The sequence below is a fragment of the Nuphar pumila genome, chromosome 7 (genome assembly GCF_984573655.1).
Source record: "Nuphar pumila chromosome 7, dmNupPumi1.hap1.1, whole genome shotgun sequence".
NCBI lineage: Eukaryota > Viridiplantae > Streptophyta > Magnoliopsida > Nymphaeales > Nymphaeaceae > Nuphar > Nuphar pumila.
Genome location: NC_143255.1, coordinates 19772776 through 19792988, shown reverse-complemented (window position 1 = coordinate 19792988; position 20213 = coordinate 19772776). Strand labels below are relative to the sequence as shown.

General features: G+C 42.7%; 1 protein-coding gene across 3 annotated transcripts; it reads left to right on the top strand.

Annotated features, from left to right (window-relative positions):
• Positions 1 to 2390: 2390 nt before the first annotated feature.
• On the top strand, positions 2391 to 18374 carry LOC149831415 (uncharacterized). Of its 3 annotated transcripts, XR_016433283.1 has the most exons (8): positions 2391 to 3200; positions 3765 to 3905; positions 4595 to 4986; positions 15832 to 16576; positions 16694 to 16790; positions 16892 to 16946; positions 17925 to 18140; positions 18234 to 18374. XR_016433283.1 is itself a non-coding variant. In XM_090013886.1 (7 exons), the coding sequence occupies exons 1-7, from the start codon at positions 2675 to 2677 to the stop codon at positions 17985 to 17987; spliced, it is 2019 nt and encodes a 672-aa protein (XP_089870012.1). In that variant the 5' UTR covers positions 2391 to 2674; the 3' UTR covers positions 17988 to 18374. The 3 variants fall into 3 exon arrangements, 2 of the variants coding, with proteins under 2 accessions (XP_089870012.1, XP_089870011.1); XM_090013886.1 differs by having other exon boundaries at positions 17925 to 18374; XM_090013885.1 differs by having other exon boundaries at positions 16694 to 16946; positions 17925 to 18374.
• The last annotated feature ends 1839 nt before the right edge of the window (positions 18375 to 20213 follow it).

The following is a 20213-nucleotide window of genomic DNA, read 5'->3' as shown; positions in this document are numbered from 1 at the left end:
GTGTGGACATCGGTTGACGAAGGCAAAAGTAGGGAGCACACTGCAGGCTGCAAGCGGGCGTCTGCATGCTTAGGGCTGCACGTGGTTGGCCACACTATAGGTGACAATGAGGTTCTTGTTCTTGGATATATCTTTCTTGAACTTTGTTCTAGTGGATTGTTAAACGCTAACACTTGCGCACAAGTTGACCCCTAGTGCTAAGTTCGGTTAAAGAAATACCATTGATAGGGCTTTGCATAAAAAAAATCACCCTAAAAATCGAGTTATAAATCGGGGATGTTACAGTTATCCTCCCTAGGGTGTCAAAATAAAATCACCTTAAATTTTTCTTTGCGAAAGTTTTTCTAAAAAGGCTCTTTTTGAAGGGAAAGATTCCTCTACTTGGGAGGGGGGGGGTTGAGGAATCTTTCATATCAAAGATTTTCTAGACTAGGGCATAAAGCCTCTCTCACCCCTCTTTTGTTTTGTCGCAGCTAGGGAGAGATACCTCCTCCTACAGCTTTCACCACCATCGACTTTCACTTTTCTTCTTCTGCACCACCGCCATCTCCACCATCGACTTCCACCTCTCCTGCACTACCACCATTCCTACTACCAACTTTCGCCTCCCTCTCCTCTCCTGTCCCACCACAATAGCAAAGACAAAGGAGAAGCAAGGGTGGCGGCGACACCCCTGTGCCTCTTTCTCTCTTTTGATGATGGTGGTGAAAAATCGGTGTTCTGACCTGATCAAAATTGAATCATTCTAAATATTGACAACTTTCTTAGTTATTTTGTTTATTTGTATAGTTGATGTATGGAAGTGAGCCTTACCCTCAACCCACCCTTTATTGTTTCAAATCACAAGAATTTACGAGCCACAAGCCAACATTAACTTTGTTTCTGTCACCATGACACAAAATAACACATATGTGCTTGTATGTCTACAAATAGGCAGAGCAATATATACGCATGTTTTTCTAATTCTACGTCCAAGCAAGGAACAAGAAAATGCAATTTCTTCTTAAATGCACATTTTGGATATCCTTTATATCTAGAAATGGTAAAAAATAATTATATATTATTATTGGGGTTTAGGCTATTGATTTTTTTTCAATACAATCCTAAAAATAAATGTGAAAATACCATTTGTTAGCTTTTGATATAGGAGTGTTTTTTTTTCATGCACAAACAAACAAGCAAAAAAATTTCTCATACTATACAAACCAGTGAAAAAATTATAATATCAAAACTTTTCATAGGCAAAATTTTCTTTTCCTATGAAAGTTTTTTTTGCTTCCAAACATAGCCAAACTGTTGACACCCTTAAGAAAAATTACCAAAACTTTTGGATGAAGATGTATGTTATTCTTTCATGCTTTAATATACAAAATGCAATAGATAGTCACCTCATGGGGTTTTGAAATGGTTTATGAATTTGGACTAAAAGTTTTGGTGTTCATTCGAGAAACACTCTTTTATTCAGATTAATTATAAATAAATTTTTTTTGAAAAGAATTCCACTTAGGGGCCAAGCTCATTCTAATATGGTTCTCACATTTTCCAAATATTAAATACTAGTCTTTAATTTTTTTAAATTACCAAACAATGCCTAAATCATGAGTCAAATTACAATAATAACCTTCTTCTTTAAGAACTCAAAGTTCAAATGGTTTACTTTTTTTTAGAATAAATAAGTATTTTTCAATTTTTAAAAAATAATGAACAAGCCTCAAGGGTTTTGCATAGTGGAGTGGGGCCTAAGGACGAGGGGTTTAAGTTCAAATCTTACTGATATCAACCCTTGGGCAAGCCCAAACAAGGTGATCCAATGGAGTGAGGGGTAAGCCATTATTATACATGACTTTAGGTTGGCAGACTTAGCTCAGCGCGGCAAGGTCTCTTATTCAGAGCCAAGATTAGGTGCCATCACATGACACACTTGGAGTGTGCCTTGGAACTTACGTGGGGCCCAAAAGCAGAATGAGGGCAGTTTCTTGGAGTCCGGATTGAGTGCAATCGCATAACACAAAATTTGTGCATTAAGCACCTGATTGCCCTCCATGCTCGCATCTGAGAGGCCTGTCCCAAGATGGAGGGTGATCAGGTGTTGGTGCAATCATATTGCACTTGATCTTTTCACGGTTTTTTGGTCCTTAAAAAAAAAAAAAAGATAATGAAAGAAAAATTGAAAAGAATCAGGTTTTTTCAAGATGATAAATTGAGCTGAGGTACCTGTTTGTCTGTTTCAGGAAAAGTTTGGTCGGTCTATAATTATATCTAAAATTTCAGAAAAGTACGGCCAGACCTGGAATTAAGGCAAAAGGTTGGCTCATAAATGGAAGTTTTCCTCTCTCTCTCTCTCTCTCTCTCTCCTCGACTACCTAAACCCTAGGGTTTTGCTCCAACATAAGCTAGATTTTCGATTTTCCGATCAATTTTGACCCTCAATCACGCTCTTCATTCGTTTCAGCGACCCCGAAAATCCTAGATTTATTCTCTTTTCCGTCGGAAACCCTAAATTTCTTGGGGGTCTAGGGTTTTGCAGATTCTTTCGGTAATTTTGGGGCTCTTTTCATTTGAAATTTAGGACTGTGATGAACCTAGGGTTTCGCTGAGCCCTTGGGTTGTAGATATGTCGCGGAGGGATTCTTTTTGGTGCTGAGAGGATTGAAGGGTAGGCAGAGCAGTCCCCATGGACGCCAAAAGGATTTCCCGGGCGGTGATCGACCCGAAGGTGCGGAAGGTTGGCTTTGTCACGCCCTCCGACCAGATGCGCCCCGCCCCAGATGCTGCACCAACGGACGACGACTCCCCGTTGATCTCTGATATGTCGCCCGCCGGGAGTTCGCTCTCGCCGGTGATGATCCCGCCTCCGCGGCACCCTCTGGATGCGTTGCGGGCGGCCCCCATTCCGGTGCCGTCCTCGCCTCTCCGGAGGCTGGGCAACATGCCTGTCGGAAGCTACAATCCTTCGGACTATCTACTGGGCATGTCTCCAGTGTCTTCGCCTTCAAGCAGGATTGAGTGCGTTGCGTCCATCGGGTTCTCGGAGGAGGCCTCGCCTCGGTGGGTCTCCAGAACGGTGTCCGCCAGTGTTGGTGGGGCTGGAAAGGTGGAAGATTTTGTTCAGCGTTCCGCTTCTCTTCCGGCCGCTGGTTTTCCGGGTCCCAGCAAATTGACTACCGTTTCAATGGTGAAACTTTCTCCGGGTGTCCAAGGCAGGCCTTTTTTCTCAGTTTGTTATTCTTCTTTCAAGTCCGGTTGTTACTGCAATTCATTGTGGGGCATAACAATTTGAGAGATTTTTTTGGTGTGGCATTTGTCGTTAAAGATTTTTTTTCCTGGACGCGGAAAATGCAAATGTTGGTATGGAATTTTTATGCTGTTTGTGTTTTCTAAGTGTAAAACCTAGAATCTTGGGTGGTTTATGCTTATACTTTATCTTAGTTTGAGTGTGAGCCAACGAAAAATTGTAACGGTTAGCTTTTGGTTTGAGTGAGCAACAAAAGTTAGTGTCAAGCTTATAATGGTTCAGAAACTGAACAGATTAAAAAAATTTCTTATAGTTTGATGTTTTGAAGTACATTCTTATTTCTGTTAAGAATTATAGACCTTAAAGTCTAGATGGGGCATGGAGAACTTGGGGCTGAAAATTTTATAATAAACAGAAACTCTTTCTAGTGTATTGTTTATCTCTTTTTTGAGTTTCTAAAGTTTTCCAATGAACATTATCCTTGTACTTTGGAAAAAACGGTTTATTTGAGGATTTACTTCTTCTTCAGAAGTGGGTACCGGAGGATCAACTGAGTCAGAAAGAGGCAAGCCTGCAAGTTCGAAGCCATTGAAAGAAAGGACTTCTAAAGCAGAGAGACGTGCTCTGCAAGAGGCCCAACGGGCAGCAAAGGCCGCAGCAAAAGAGGAAGGTATATATTGGAGAGAAAATTTATATTTTTACTTTTGTATAAAACTTTGTGGAGTTATTGTCGTCTTATTATATAAGGGAGAGTATTCAAGGAAGGGCGTAAATCTTTTGTACGAGACAGCAGATGGATGAAAGGGCAAGAAAACTAAGATCTCATCGAGGTATTGCCTGTAGCCGGTTCAGAAACACAAGTGGAATTCTCGAAATAAAGATAATTTCGGAGTGGACGTTGGGGAAACTGGATAGTTTAATGATTTGGCTAACTTGGTATCACTAAGAGACGTCCTACATGTCTGCAAGCTTAGTCAATTATATATCGAGGCCCACAGAAAAGATTAACTGCAAAATGGATGCACCTTTATGCCCTAACTTGGTTTAGAGAACTGCAAAATTGAAAGTTCTCATAAGCTGCAGAGCACTTCATGTAAACTTCCAACCATAGAGGGTTCTCATAAACTACAGAACACTTCATGTAAACATTCATGATCCAGCCGTTGGCAGAAAGCTATAATCAAAGAGCATTTGCATAATCTGAGCTGAGACTGCATGTTGGACTGTTTGGGGTCATTGAATACTGGCTATTGAACTTGTCTAGTTGCTGTAACTTTCAAACTTTATATGTTGTTATAGACAATATCACTGTTTTAGACTGGTCATATCTCCTTACGTGTTGCCTGATGTTTGATGTAGGTGGAAGCAATCTTGCACCTCCATCAGGTGGTGGGGCATCTACAGGTGCAAAGAAACCTAAAGATGTTAAACAACCACCGCCCTCAAAAAAGAAAGATGGAGCATCTGCTTCAAGTGCTGTTGCAACCTCAGAGAGAAAGACTCCTGACCGTCTTCCTGAGAAGGAAAAGAAGAAAGATGCTCCTCCTCCACGAATGCAGTTTGATGATACACAACGGGTTGAAAAGGCAAAAAAGCGTGCCTTAGTAAAACAGACTGAAAGCAGAAACCGGGTTGAGTTGTTTAGACATCTACCTCAATATGTGCACGGAAGTCAGCTTCCTGATCTCGAATCCAAGTTTTTCCACTTTGATCATGGTCATCAAATGCATCCTCATCCTGCAGTATACAAGGTAGCACTTCTTTTTAATGTAAAATGTGGTTATTCATCTATTATCTAAAACAATTTCTCAAGCAACAAGGGTGCTCCTCTTTTATTGGTTAACCATTATATGCCTCTTTTATTTTTTCAAGAATAGCTGACATTATTCCAATGTCAAACATATTGCTATCATTTCCATCATCGTTGTTGTTATTGTTTGTTACCATTTTCATAATTTCATCAGGTTTTGTTAAGGGCTTGTCTAGAGGAAATTGTGTTAAATTCTGCAATGCCATCATTAGTGATAAACCAAGTCAACCAGCTCAAGGGTCACATATGGAGGACAGCCATGTCACATGGGTGCGTGTTACGTTCTGAGTGGGCCCAGGGTGAAATTGGGCTTGAAACTGGGTTTGGGTTAGGTCGGTTAAGTCAAAACAGGTTCTAGATCAAAAACAAGTTCTGGAATTTCTGAGACTTGGGAAGAACACAATTTTTCCTAATTGGCTGAACAGAAATGGCTCAAATTTGAAGGGTAGGGGGAAGACACTGCAACAAACTGCAGGGTCAAACTCCACTCGGTTTGGGATTTATGAGTCCGTGATCAGACTGCAGGAAATCTGCTCGAGTCTAGTTTTTTGTTTTGATAGGGTTTGGTAAATAGAGTGGTTCTTCTAATTGGTTGGGATTTTAGGGCTGATTTTTGGATGGTAGGCTCAAGAAATATGGATTGAGTTTGGGTTCAAATTTGAGAACCAAACTTGTTCTGGTTAGGGAGATATGACCTAAGGAATTCAGACTAAATTCTGCAAATGTCAGCATGCATGGATTGGGTTAACTATATCTGGTTTAGGTCAAGAAGGTTCAGAAGTGGGTTTGAGCCTAGGTGAGGGTGGGTTCGACGTACTGGGGCCAAGGGGAAATGTCTTAGAGTACTGAGAAGGGTCTGGTCTTCACGGCTGGGGCTAACGATGGCTTGGAACACCGATATGAGCACAAATTACTTGCGTGGGTTTTGGTAGCACCTTGGTCTACTAAGTGGGCTTGACCACAATGACCGAACACGCACAAAAGTTGAGCCAAGAGAGAGACTTGGCTAGAAGAAAGAGAGGCCTAGGGGCCTAAAGAGTCAAGGTGATGAGGGCCTAGGGGCCGAGAGAGAGAGAGAGAGAGAGAGAGAGAGAGAGAGAGAGAGAGAGAGAGAGAGAGAGAGAGAGAGAGAGAGAGATTTTCAAAAGAAAACCTCTTTCAATTAAAAAATGCTTATCTACTTTTTCAGCACCAGGGAGCCTCTATATATAGGCTCAAGGGGGCTCATTAAGCCAAATACAAATATTAAAAAATATTAAAACTAACTTGAAATTCTTAAGAACCCTGTGAAACCCAAAGTGGCTCCTTGAAGTCTCAACTCTCTTAGATAAAACCTTCTTAAGGTTAAGATAACACCTGGGGTCTTCTTAAACACCTTTGCACACCCATCTGGGCCACATTCAAGATGGTTGGGCACCCTCCAAGGTGGACTTACGAATTTTCATTAATACCAAGACTGCCCTTTCATGGATTGGGCTTGGGCAGTTGGACCTTGGCTTGAAGGATCTGATCCACTTGGTCTACTTCATGAAATGGATCTTATTTTGAGTGGGTGGACCTTGGTCTGGTGGATATGATTCATTGGGGTGCCTTGGTGTATACAAGTCCGTCATTGTTGATTCGCTCCAACCAATGCCGAACTAGATCCACTTTTTCTGGATATGTGACATTCAATGGATCCTCTTCTAATGATTGGGGCATTGGACTTGGATTCAATTTGTCTTGCAGGGGATCCAATTGCATATTCTGGGCTATTGAGGTTGGATAATTGTCTCCCAAGATCGGGTCCGCACTATTTGGATCAAGAGCTAGGTCCACAAAGATTGGGACTATATCATCCCCTCCCCATTTGCGAATTGCCTAGTCACTTAGGCAATATTCTGAGAGTTGACTTTTGAAAGAGGGAATCAAACACGAAGGTTGGAGCACACCTTCATATGATTTGGCAGACTTCGTCTAATTTGGCAGACTGTCTTCCATCCTTGAACAACACTCGACACCTGTGCGTCCTTCCAACACACGAGTCGTTTGCATCTGTGAGCCTCGAGAAGAGAAGTGATTGAGTTTGATCCAAACACTAGACATTGCATTTTTTTGTTAAGGGCGCTTTCATTGAGATTTGAGCTCAAGTCACGAGGAATAACACCCACACCGGTGTTTTCTTTTTGCTGCACCACTATGATTCCAAAGTCCTTCTTACCTTGGGATAAGACTTCGTACGTTGTCATATTGGCACCCTATTGGTGTTGACGAGAGGTCGTAACACCTTGCTTTATGGGCTGCTTCATGCTCTTGTGGTTGGTGCGGTCCACAAAGCGCCTTCTACGAAGATACATTCTCTTTCCAACAAGTGCCAAATTGGTCACTTTCTTCTCGTACATTGGCAAGGCTTTAGCACGATTGTCCGAGTTTTCGAAATCCATCAATTGGCCTTTCATCCTTGAATGAGCTCCATTTCCAATGTCACCCATATCAGAGTCCACAAACTTTAATTGGGTGAATGCGCACACCATAATTCACAAGCTTTAATTGGGCTCCATTCACGATGTCACCCACATCAAAATTTGCAAGCATTAATTGGGCTCCATTCCTGATGTCACCTTTCTTGGACTTAGCAATGCACCCTTCGTAATGTTCGAGCAAGGCTAGAAAGTAAGCCTCACACACGGCTTGCTTGATTTTCACAAAAATGAGTTTGGTCCTATCCGACCAAACATGGACATTCTTTTCACATATTGCTTCTGAGAGGGATCCCATAAGTTCACATCCTTTTATGAACTTTTGACTATTTGTGTCGGTTCCATGGAACCTTCATCAAGGCCTTGATGAGTGCGGGCATAGGCCAAGAGATCATGACCTCGGTCTTCTCGAGCTTCGCACCCTTGCTTTGTTCTTCCACGTCATGGCCACTGTAGGACATTAGAGGCTGCCCTAATTTGCAGGTGGTCCATAAGGCCACGAAGTCACGCTTCTCGAAGGGTGGGATGACCATCCTTGTTAGATTCTATGGCTTGGCCCACATATTAGTTTTCTTCCTCACGATGCTCGGCGGGAAGAACTCTCTTGGGCAAATGAAAGTAGGCGATTCTGACTCCATCACGGTCATCACAAGGACCTTTCATCCACCATGAGTTCAAGGCTTCAAGCTTTATGTCCATCGTATCTTGGACATGGGGAAGCTTGTTTGAGACTTCTAGATTTTATTCTGCATGCATTTACTAAGGTGGGTTTGGGCCAAACCTCACGCATGATACGCGAGTCTTTGCAAATGGGAATTTAAAACTTCCTTTGGGGTCCTTCTTCAAGCTCGACCCTAGTGGGTGTCTCGAGGCAATGCTCATGCCTTTGGTCTTGCTTTAAGCCTTTGCCATTGGGGCAATCTAAGGTGAACCCTAAACTCTTATTGCGAGGATTCGTTACGCTTATACACTGCCTTACATCATTTAACTTAACAAGTGAGTTCATTTCTTAAAGAGAGGAAGAAAGAAGTGGAGTTTCCTCCACTTGTCGAAGTAGAATACCGTCTTGTTGCACTTGTGCCTCTTTCGACAATCTTTCAGTATCTGCATTGACATTGAAAACCATGTTATCCTTGAGAATTGCATTAACATCGAAAACCACGTTATCCTCGAGAATGACGACAAGGTTGCTCTCATCTAGTTGGTCAACAAGTAATGATAATAGAGTTAATTCGCATGTCAGAGGGTTGACACAGTCTTTGAGAATATGACCACTTCTGACAGTGGTTTGGCACAACTATCAGAGTGCTTGTGCCTCCTTCAGGTTGTGCTCCATCGAGTTGAGGGCTCGCTGCAAGCAATTAAGGATGTCTTGATGGACGCTTTGAGAATCGCTTATGCGATGTACAATTACACTGTGCTTGGTGTTGCTCCTTTTGTTGGCGAATCAGTTGGCGATTTTGGAGTCCATCGCTCGGGTTGATTCACAAGTTTACACTAGGTTGACTCTGATACCAAGTTGTTATGTTCTGAGTGGGCCTGGGGTGAAATTTGGTTTGAAACTAGGCTCGAGTCAGGTCAGTTAAGTCAAAACAGGGTCTAGCTCAAAAACAGATTTTGAAATTGTTGAAGGAAGGGTGAGATGCGCAGCAACCGAGGTAGAGAGAGAGAGATCGAGAAAGAAAGAGAGAGAGAGAGAGAGAGAGCTGGAGAATAATAGAACTTGTTATTCAATTAGGGCTAATCTCTATATTAAATAGAGATAGTCCAAGGAACAAAATTACACTCAGGTCCCTCATTAAAGAATAAGATTCAAATAACCTCTAGTTTAGAAAAACTTATTTACTAAAAACATCTTAGTCTCAACACTCCCCCTCAAGCTGGAGCATAGATATCAATCATGCTCAGCTTGTCACAACACTTTGAGAAATTTGGTCTCGCCAGGGCTTTGGTAAAAACATCAGCTACTTGATCTTCGGAAGATACATGATCGGTGCAGATATACCCAGCCTGAACCAAGTCGCGAACATAGTGACAATCAACTTCAATATGTTTAGTCCTTTCATGAAATACTGGATTGTTGGCAATATATGTAGCAGCCCTATTGTCACACATCATCAACATAGGTAGGGATACTTTCTCCTGGAGCTCGATCAAGACTGATTTTACCCACATAATCTCAGCTGCAGTCTGGGCCATTGCTCGGTATTCAGATTCAGCACTTGACCTGGCTACAACGGTTTGTTTCTTACTCCTCCAGGTAACAAGATTTCCTCCCACAAACACACAAAATCCAGAAGTTGACTTCCTATCTTCAACAGATCCTGCATAATCCGCGTCAGTGTAAGCAACAACGTCCAAAGATGGATTTCGTTTAAACAACAAACCTTTACCAGGAGATGCCTTTAAGTACCGAATAACCATCATAGCTGCATCCCAGTGAACTTTTGTAGGTTTGTCCATGAACTGACTGATTTTACTCACAGCTAATGAAATGTCAGGTCTAGTAACAGTCACATATAGTAACTTACCCACCAAGGATCTAAAGCTGGCACTGTCCACATACTCAGACTTCTCATCGAACATGTGAGTTTTGGGATCCATTGGAATATTAGCTGGCTTGGCTCCTAGCATTCCAGTCTCTTTTAATAAGTCCAACACATACTTTCTTTGAGACAACACTAAGCCCTCTTTGTTTCTTACAACTTCGATACCCAGAAAATATCGTAGGTGACCAAGATCTTTAGTAACAAAGTGTTTCTGAAGATGATCTTTTGTGGCAGAAATATCTTGGGCACTGCTCCCTGTTAATATGATGTCATCGACATATACCACCATAACAACAATTCCAGCACTGGTTTTCTTGATGAACAAGGAGTGATCTGAAGCTGACCTGACAAAGCCAAAACTCGACATTACCTCAAATAATTTGTGAAACCATGCCCTTGGACTCTGCTTCAGGCCATAAATAGCCTTCTTCAACTTGCACACCTTCTTACACTCCCCCTGAACCTCGAAGCCTGGGGGTTGTTGCATGTAGACAGTTTCATGCAAATCCCCATACAAAAAGGCATTCTTGACATCCAACTGAAACAAGGGCCATCCATGGTGCACAGCAACAGAAAGAACAAGACGAATAGTGCCAAACCGAGCAACTGGGGAGAAAGTTTCAAAAAAGTCAACACCATAAGTCTGAGTATACCCTTTTGCAACCAATCGGGCTTTGTACCGTTCAATTGACCCATCCAAGTTATATTTAATGGTATATACCCATTTGCAGCCAACAATATCTGCATCAGATGGAGGATCCACCAAATCCCAAGTGTGCCCCTAGAACATAGGGCATCCATCTCATCCTTCATAGCTTGCATCCATTTGGGGTCGAATAGAGCCTGACTGTGATGAAGCGGAACAGAGGAGGCAGACAAAGCCGAGATAAAATTCTTCATAGAAGCCCCAAGATTAACTTCAGAAACGAACTGAGAAATGGGATGAAGGGTGCACTGTCTTTTCCCTTTTCGCAGAGCAATAGGAAGATCCTCATCAATAGAAGAACCTTCAGTATGCTCAGAGATACTTGCCTCAGGAGAAGGAGATAATGGGGGCATGGAGGTAGGTGGTAACCTGTGAGTATACACTATAGGAGGGTTTCTGTATCGAGACTCCCCAGAGGATGGAGCCACAGGCTTCGGAGTGAATGACTCTAAAGTAAAAGGGGGAATTGGCAGAGGAAAAACATCACCCTGACTCTCTTGTAACCTTGGAGTAGTACTCGAAAAATAAGGAATAGACTCAAAGAAGGTAACGTCCGCACTGACATACTCTTTATGAGATATAGGGTCATAGCAACGATATCCTTTTTGGTTCTTAGGATACTCAAGGAAAACACATTTAATAGACTGCGCAACAAGTTTATCTCGATCAGGACCCAACTTATGCACAAAACACACACATCAAAAAACTTTAGGGGGAATAGGAAAGAGACGAGCCTCTGGATGGAGAATTTGGATTGGGATCTGGTCTTCTACAGAACTTGACGGCATGCGATTTATAAGAAACCCAGCTGTCAAAACTGCATCGCCCCAGTATGTAGCAGGCATATTGGATTGAATCATAAGACACCGAGCAACATTAAGGATTTGTCTATGTTTCCTCTCAGCCACCCCATTTTGCTGGGAGGTATGAGGACATGTAAATTGAGGTTGAATCCCATTAACAGAGTAGAATTGAAGTAAGTCTTTGGGTTTGAACTCAAGAGCATTATCAGTGCGAACAATTTTAACACATATGTCAAATTGAGTTTTTATCTCTGCAATTAAAGATTTTAGAATGACAGGACCTTGAGACCGATCTTTTAACAGGAACACCCACGATAGTCTCGAGAAGTCATCAACAATGACTAGATAATAACGACATTGAGACTTATTCGGAATCCTACTCGGACCCCACACATCTACATGAAGAAGATCAAACAATCCTTGACTTGATGGACTCTGACTGGAGGGAAAAGAACTTCGACAATGTTTTCCCAATTGACATGTTTCACACTGAAAAGAAACTGAGGGAGGAATATGAGGAATGACACGACGAAGTTTTGTCACTGGAAGGTGACCCAAACGATGAGTCCACAATAGAGGACTTGAGGATGATGTAACAGCAGAGTGGGCCGAAACCTCTGGTTGGTGAAGGTAATACAGACCACCTTCCTCATAGCCACAACCAATCCTTCTCCCCGTCAGCAAGTCCTGAAAGGTGCATCCCATAGGCTCAAAAATCACTCTACAATTCAACTCTTTTGTCATTCGACTGACGGATAATAAATTCTGTGGAAACGAAGGAACATGAAGAACATGTGACAATTGAAGAGTAGGGGTAATAGACATGTTTCCCTGCCCTACAATTGGGGAAGTGCTACCATCAGCAAGACGTATCCCTTTTTGACCTGTCACAGGTTTTAAACTCAAAAAGTTGCTCGAGTTTCCGCACAAGTGACCAGAGGCTCCAGAATCAATGACCCACCTACCACCTTGAGCAGATAGGCCATCACCTGCCGAGCACACAACCTCCGCAACCGAAGACTTTGAATTGGATGATCGTAAAGCAATGAGCTCGTCATATTCAGCCCTGCTAAGAGTTACACAATCATTGGAGGGATCTGCATCTGATTTAACCACTTGAGCCATAATATAAACTAATGGGCTTGATTCACAAAATGCAGGAGCAACCACACGCGCATACCCACAATCAACAACAAGCCTGACTATATCAAGTTTTGACTTCACCAATGAAATCTGAGAAACACGACCTTCGACTGTTCAGATCCAAACTTCAAATATAATTTTAAAGAAACTTGACCAAAACCTTTCACCTCAACCAAGGATGACTATAGGCTGTAAATCAAGATCACCTCAACCATAGATATGATCCAAATGACTCACTGCCACCATAGATATGATCAGAAGATGCAAACAACTACACAACTTTCTGGATGATCTCATCAAACTATTGAGATGCATATACTCCAGCAAATCAATATTTGAGCAAGCATATCAAGTTGGGAACCTAGGTGTTGGTCTGCAATAGACGACTTCAATTACACCAAAAACAAATATCAGATCTGAGTATGATCTGGCTTAACATAACCACGTCAGCACATATGAACAGCAACACACGACAACTCAGAGGCTGCTGATCGCCAGCACCACAACGATATTAACTACAGTAACTCACGACCACACCAGATTACATCTAATCACAACATCTTTGACATACCTGCAACGAAGACCGATCTGGTCCACACCATGCGACAATCTCAGAATCACCACCGACTGCAATCTCGTCAACGCCACGACTTCAACACACAGATATCAGCCTGCCAAAAACAGTCTTGAAGTGATACAAACCCACACGCAGTCTACTGTTTGCAAATCTGGTCAACTGCTAGCAACTGCAAATTCAGATCTTCTCCAACGTTCCACAAAATACTCAGATCTGAACTCAGCCAAGGTATAGATCTGCTTCTCTTTCTTGATCAGATCTCAGCAACCACAAGCGACACCCAGATCTCAGCAACTACAACGCCTTTGGTACTTCAAGCTGAATACTATCCGATCTGATTCCCTTATTAGGTCTTCACCACAATATGCAGATCAGCGACTCTCAGATCTGGTCGACACCCACTTCATACCTCATCACAACATCAAGACCTGTAACCATCAGATCTGGTTTACGACCACTGCAGATCTTCATTACGACGTGTAGATCTGATTTCAGATCATGAATCATGACCGAGGTCAGATTGCAGATCTGTTATCAGATCTGTCCCACGCGGTTCCAAAAAAAAACTTCAGACGAACTGCAGATCTGATGTCCTTCACGCTATTTCAGCCGCGGCACACGAACTCAGGCACCCAAGCCCGTACGTGGCTCTGATACCATGTTGAAGGAAGGGTGAGATGCGCAGCAACCGAGGTAGAGAGAGAGAGAGAAAGAAAGAGAGAGAGAGAGAGAGAGAGAGAGAGAGAGAGAGAGAGAGAGACGGCTGGAGAATAATAGAACTTGTTATTCAATTAGGGCTAATCTCTATATTAAATAGAGATAGTCCAAGGAACAAAATTACACCTAGGTCCCTCATTAAAGAATAAGATTCAAATAACCTCTAGTTTAGAAAAACTTATTTACTAAAAACATCTTAGTCTCAACAGAAATTTCTGACAGACTTTAAGAAAAATATGATTTCTCCTAATTGGCTGAACAAAAATGACTCAAATTTGGAGGGTAGCTAGGGGACACATGGGAGAAGACACTTCAACAAACCGTAGGGTGAAACTCGACTCGGTTTGGGATTTGTGTTCGTGATTGGACCATAGAAAATCTGCCTGAGTCTAGTTTTCTGTTTTGACAGGGTTCAGTAAACAGAGTGGTTCTCTTAATTGGTTCAGAGTTTAGGGCTAATTTTTGAATGGTAGGCTTGGGAAATATGGATTGAGTTAGGGTTCAAATTTGAGAATCAAACTCGTTCTGATTAGAGGGAGATATGACCTAAGGAAGTCAAGCTAAATTATGTAAAACTCAGCATGCAGAATGGGTTGGGTTAACTATATCCGGTTTGGGTCAAGAAGGTCTAGAAGTGGGTTTTAGCCTAGGTGAGGGTGAGTTCGACTTACACTTACTGGGGCCTAGGGGAGATGTCTTAGAGTATTAGGAAAGCTCTGGTCTTCACGGTGGGGGCTGAGGATTGCTTGGAGCACTTGCACAAGCACAAGCATAAGCACAAACCGCTTGCGTGGGCCTTGGTAGCACCTTGGTCTACTAAGTGGGCTTGACCACAAGGATTGAGTACACCCAAAAGTTGAGTGAAGAGAGAGAGATACTTGGCTAGAAGAAAGAGAGGCCTAGGGAGTCAAGGTGATAAGGGCGTAGGGGCTAAGAGAGAGAGAGAGAATAGACGAAAGCCTAGGGGCTCAAAAGAGAGAGAGAGAGAGAGAGAGAGAGAGAGAGAGAGAGAGAGAGAGAGAGAGAGAGAGAGAGAGAGAAATGTTTTTTCAAAAGAAAGCCTTTTTTAATTAAAAATACTTAGCTACTTTTCCAGCACTAGAGAGCCTCTATACATAGAGCCTCTATATATGGGGCTCAAGGAGGCTCATTAAGCCAAATACAAATAACAAAAATTATTAAAGCAATATTCCTTGTGAAATTCAAAGAGACTCCTTGGAGTCTCAACTCTATTTTTAGATAAAACCTTCCTAGGTTTAGGATAACACTTAGGGTCTTCTTAAACACCTTTGCATACCCATCTAGGCCACATTCAAGATGGTTGGTGCCCACCAAGGTGGACCTATGAATTTTTATTAATACCAAGAATGCCCCTGCATGGATCGGGCTTGGGCAGCTGGATCTTGGCTTGCAGGATCCGATCCACTTGGTCCACTTGATGAAATGGATCTTGTTTTGAGTGGGTGGACCTTGGTTTGGTGGATACGATCCATTGGGGTGCCTTGTCCGTCATTGTTGATCCGTTCCTCTCCTTGCTTCGCTCCAACCAACGTCGAACTGGATTTGGTTCTTCTGGATATGTAGCATTCAATGGATCCTCTTCTAATGATTGGGGCATTGAACTTGGATATGAGCTTGCAACACTTGGATCCATGTTGAGATCTTGGGACAACGGATACGGATCGGGGACTAAGTCCGTATAATTTGGGACCATATCTGTGTGTGTGTGCATGCATGCGTGCATTTTTTTATTTCCAACCATTGTCATGCTCCTTTGCTCTATATATGTGCTGAATCTGCTGATACTGCCTTCTTTATTTAATTGTCTTCAGGTAGGCTTGCAATATCTGTCTGGTGATATTTCTGGTGGTAATGCACGTTGTGTGGTAATGCTCTTAGCATTTCAAGAGGCCATTAAAGACTACAAAACCCCACCGGAGAAGGCTCTGGTGCGAGATTTAACTACAAAAATTAATAGCTATGTTAATTTCCTCATCTCCTGTAGGCCACTTTCAATCAGCATGGGGAATGCTATTAGGTTTCTGAAGGATCGGATATCTAAACTGTCATTGACACTAACAGAATCAGAAGCAAAAGCTACACTGCAATCAGATATTAACCGTTTCATAAATGAAAAGATAGTGCTTGCTGACAAGGTGATTGTCAGGCATGCAGTGACCAAGATCAGAGACGGAGATGTGTTGCTAACATATAGCTCCGCCTGTGTGGTTGAAATGATATTCGAATATGCTCATGAACTTGGTAAAAAATTCCGAGTTGTGGTGGTGGACTCACGTCCAAAGCTTGAAGGGCAAAGATTACTTAAACGTTTGTTAGCGAAGGGCATCAGCTGTACCTACATGCATATAAATGCCATTTCTTATATAATGCATGAAGTAACACGGGTCTTTCTAGGGGCTGCCTCGGTGTTATCAAATGGAACTGTTTACTCAAGAGTTGGGACAGCATGTGTTGCCATGGTGGCTCATGCTTTTCGTGTTCCAGTATTGATATGTTGTGAAGCTTACAAGTTCCATGAAAGGGTCCAGCTTGATTCTATATGCTCTAATGAACTTGGTATGTAAGTTTCTTTTGTTTTACCTTTTCTGATTATATTCCTTTAGTTAGTTTTATCTTCATTCCGTGCAAGTCCAAGACAACTTTTGTAGCAAACATTTGTTAATTTTTTCTCAGGTGGTCCAGATGCCATCTCAAAGGTTTCTGGAAGAAAGGACTTGAACCATTTGGACAATTGGACCGATAATGAAAATCTGCGTCTCCTGAATCTGATGTATTTAGTTGGAATAATATCACAACTTAAAAATTGGAAATTTTCTTGTTTTTTTAATTGTACACTTGAATATCATTTGATTCTGGTTTTCTTTGAACCAGTTATGATGCAACTCCTTCAGATTATGTGTCAATGATAATCACAGATTATGGCATGGTAAGTGATCTTTTCGATCTTATGGTTTTCAGACTTTATCAGTATGCTTATGGATGAAATATGAAATGATTCTATGCAATCCTTAAGTACATATTATTTTATACTGATGTGCATCTTTTGATACTTGCTATGAATTTGCTTGCTTGGAGTTCAGGTAAACCATATACTCTTACTAATTCTTAGGAGTTAGATGTGCTGTGTTTGATCTGAGAGGTTTAGTATTCGTGTGACAGAATGAGGATATTTTGATAAAGTTGAACTAGGGATGAACCACAACCTTTCCTTTAATGCATGAACTTACTTAACTACTAGTGTCGGGTAGCCAAATATATTACCGTCTAAGATTACTTAACACGTTTCACTTTAATCTGTTTGGTCAATTACCTTAAAATTATGCATGGGGGAAGTTGATGACCTCACTATGTGTTTTTATGGTTGGAGTAGATAAGGAATCATGTTAATGCCAGGAAAAGAGTTCTCTCGTTTATCAAATGCTTTGATGCTTTGGTTCTATTCTGCAGTGACAGTTGCCTCATCCTTTGATGGAAGGTTTCAGACTTTTCAGATTCTTCATTCAAAGAATCTTCACCTCCAGCTCAACTCAATCAAATTACTAGTTTTATGCTCGTTGTAAGCAAAGATGCAGGTTGTATTAGGATTTTTTTTCTTTTTTTCGAAGAAGTTATATTAGGATTTAGCTTCACGCAAACCCACTAACTCCAAAAGTGGTCACTAGATACTCGCTGCTTGCGTAATGAATATGTTGGCATGGCATATACTTTTCTTCCTGGGTTTCATTTGGGACTTAGCTTCAGTCATACCCACTAATTCCAGCAGTAGTCACTAGATACTCGTGGTCCCTTCATCAATTGTGAGTACATTCAATGATGTATTTGTTGAATCCCCTTGACCATACTGTGCTGATTTATTTCTTTGTTGATGAAGAGCTGAATGGAGACCGTATTGTTCTTGCTGCAGGTTCCACCAACGAGCGTGCCGGTCATTGTCAGAGAATATGGTGGATCATATTCATTGATATAGAGGTGAAAAAGCACGATCAAACTCATGGTGATCCATATAATCCTTTTCTCCTGTATGTTCGAGTTAAGAGTTGGATCCCAGCTGCTCGTAGGATGACTTCAGTAGCCTCTTGAATATCAGTATCTGGTTAAATCTGGAGAGCAAATCCATTAGGTCAGGATGCATTTCATATTTCCTCGGTTCTTGCCGGCCCCACCATTCCTTTTGTTTTTGTTTCTATAATAATGTTTAGTTTTTCTTGCACAGAATGTCCGTGCATAAAATTTACACAAATCACCGAATTTAATGTGGTGCAGTTTTCACCCTTTCTTGGGTGGCAGTTTTGGCACTTTTTTCTTGTATTTCTTCGCAAATTTTTTTGAATATTCGAGGCTGTTTTTCTGCTAATATTGCAGGATGATAGGAGTATGCTTTTCTCTAATTTTTGTTTAAGTTGTGTTAGCGACATATCAGTGGTGTTGCCTTCCTCCACGTTTTCCCCGAGAGAGAGAGAGAGAGAGAGAGAGAGAGAGAGAGAGAGAGAGAGAGAGAGAGAGAGTACAGTACATCTCCGAAGAAAAAAGTCTAAAATAATGACTGAAGATACTGTTTTGTAAACCCTAAAAGGTGAAGTGGGTTTAATTCATAAGTATGAAAGAGAAAATGTTGCTAAATGTTATCAATATCGGTGTGTATCGGCCTGTATGCCGATACGATACTGACCTGAATCGGCTGTTTTAATAAATGTTAAAAATACTTAAAATTATTTTTAAATATTATTTTAATAGATTTAACATGTGTCACGTCCCGATTGATACATACTATTTTTGAATTATTTTTTGGCCGATACAAAATGATATCCACTTGAGTATCAGTATCGTTCAATCCACCTGAATCGTTGGCCAAACATTCAGGGCCGATACCTATACTGACAAGATTGGCTACAACTGCTTGTCTGGTAGAAGCTGTTAGTGCACTTCACCTTGTGTTGTTGGGACGTTGCAAGTTCAAAACCCAATTGTACGGTTGTATTGTAATAACCCAAAAAATTTAGATAAGCTCGGATTTGGGTCAGATCTGGACCCGACCTGGACCCAATGGAGGCACCGCCTCTCGTGTCATTTAAAGACAGTGAGGCAGGGGTTTCAAAGAGAACCCCTGCCCCCTTTTTCCTCTCTCGTTCTCCCTCTTCGATACTCACCCTCTTTCCCCACGCGTCGACCTGCTATTGTTGGCAAGCACAGCCATCGGCGACAGCACCGTTGGAGCCACCCTCGTCGATGACAGCCACTCCTCTGTGACTTCGTCGGTGATGCCTCTCTACCCGACCCCCCTTTCCTCATGTATGTCGGGTAGCGGCCACCAACGACTTTTCCTCCCTTCTTCAGTCGTCGATGACTGAAGCCATTAGCGACCTTCGTGAACCCCCGATCATCGTCGTCGACGATCATCTGGCCATCAGTGCCTTGCTATCGGCCACCCGTGGACTCCCTCGTTGACGCAATCTTCCCAAGTGCGTACCCCTCTGCTGCCTCCTTTTCCCTTTTCTCTTCTTCCTTTCGTCGATCGACAGGGGCAAAAGCCCCTGCCTGTTGGTCCGTTACAGTAAGGGATAGTCGTCCGACAGGGGCTTAAGCCCCTGCCACTTTGCAGACAGGTTGGCAGGGCTTGCCGCCTGTAAGAAAGGTTTCGGCAAGGATTTTTGGCCCCCTGCCTGCCTTTTCTTTTACCAGGGAAGGTCGAACCCCCTCCCTGTCTCGATGCGCAGGGGAGGGTTTGACCCTCCCTGCCTTTGTTTATCGCAGGGAGGGGCTCAAGCCCTCCCTGCCTTCGATCTTCGCAGGGGAGGGCTCGGCCCTCCCTGCCTTCGTAGTACGCAGGAGGGGTCGAGCCCCCCTGCTCATTGTTACGGCAGGAGAGGGGGGCGAGCCCCTCCCTGCTCTCTTTTATGGCAGGGGAGGGGGCCGAGCCCCTCCCTGCTCCTTGTTACGGCAGGAGGGGGTCGAGCCCCTCCCTGCACCCTCATTGTTCAGGAGAGGGGTCGAGTCTCCTCCTTGCTCCCTCTTCTCTGGCGTCAGGCAGGGGCTTCGCCCCCTGCTTGTTTGCATGTTCGGCAGGCAGGGGCGAAGCCCCCTGCCTCCCCCTTAGTGGCTTGTGGGGAAGGGCCTCGCCTCTTTGCTCTTTTGGCAGGCAGGGCGAAGCCTCCTTCGTTGTCTTCTTCTGGCAGGGGTGCAACCCCCTGCCTCC

Bases quoted from the DNA above. Each gene is read 5' to 3' on its own strand.
- LOC149831415 (XM_090013885.1), top strand. From the start codon at position 2,675: ATGGACGCCAAAAGGATTTCCCGGGCGGTGATCGACCCGAAGGTGCGG. The intron at 3,906-4,594 runs GTATATATTGGA...TGTTTGATGTAG, and splicing joins GGCCGCAGCAAAAGAGGAAG to GTGGAAGCAATCTTGCACCT. The intron at 16,577-16,693 runs GTATGTAAGTTT...ATTTTTTCTCAG, and splicing joins TATATGCTCTAATGAACTTG to GTGGTCCAGATGCCATCTCA.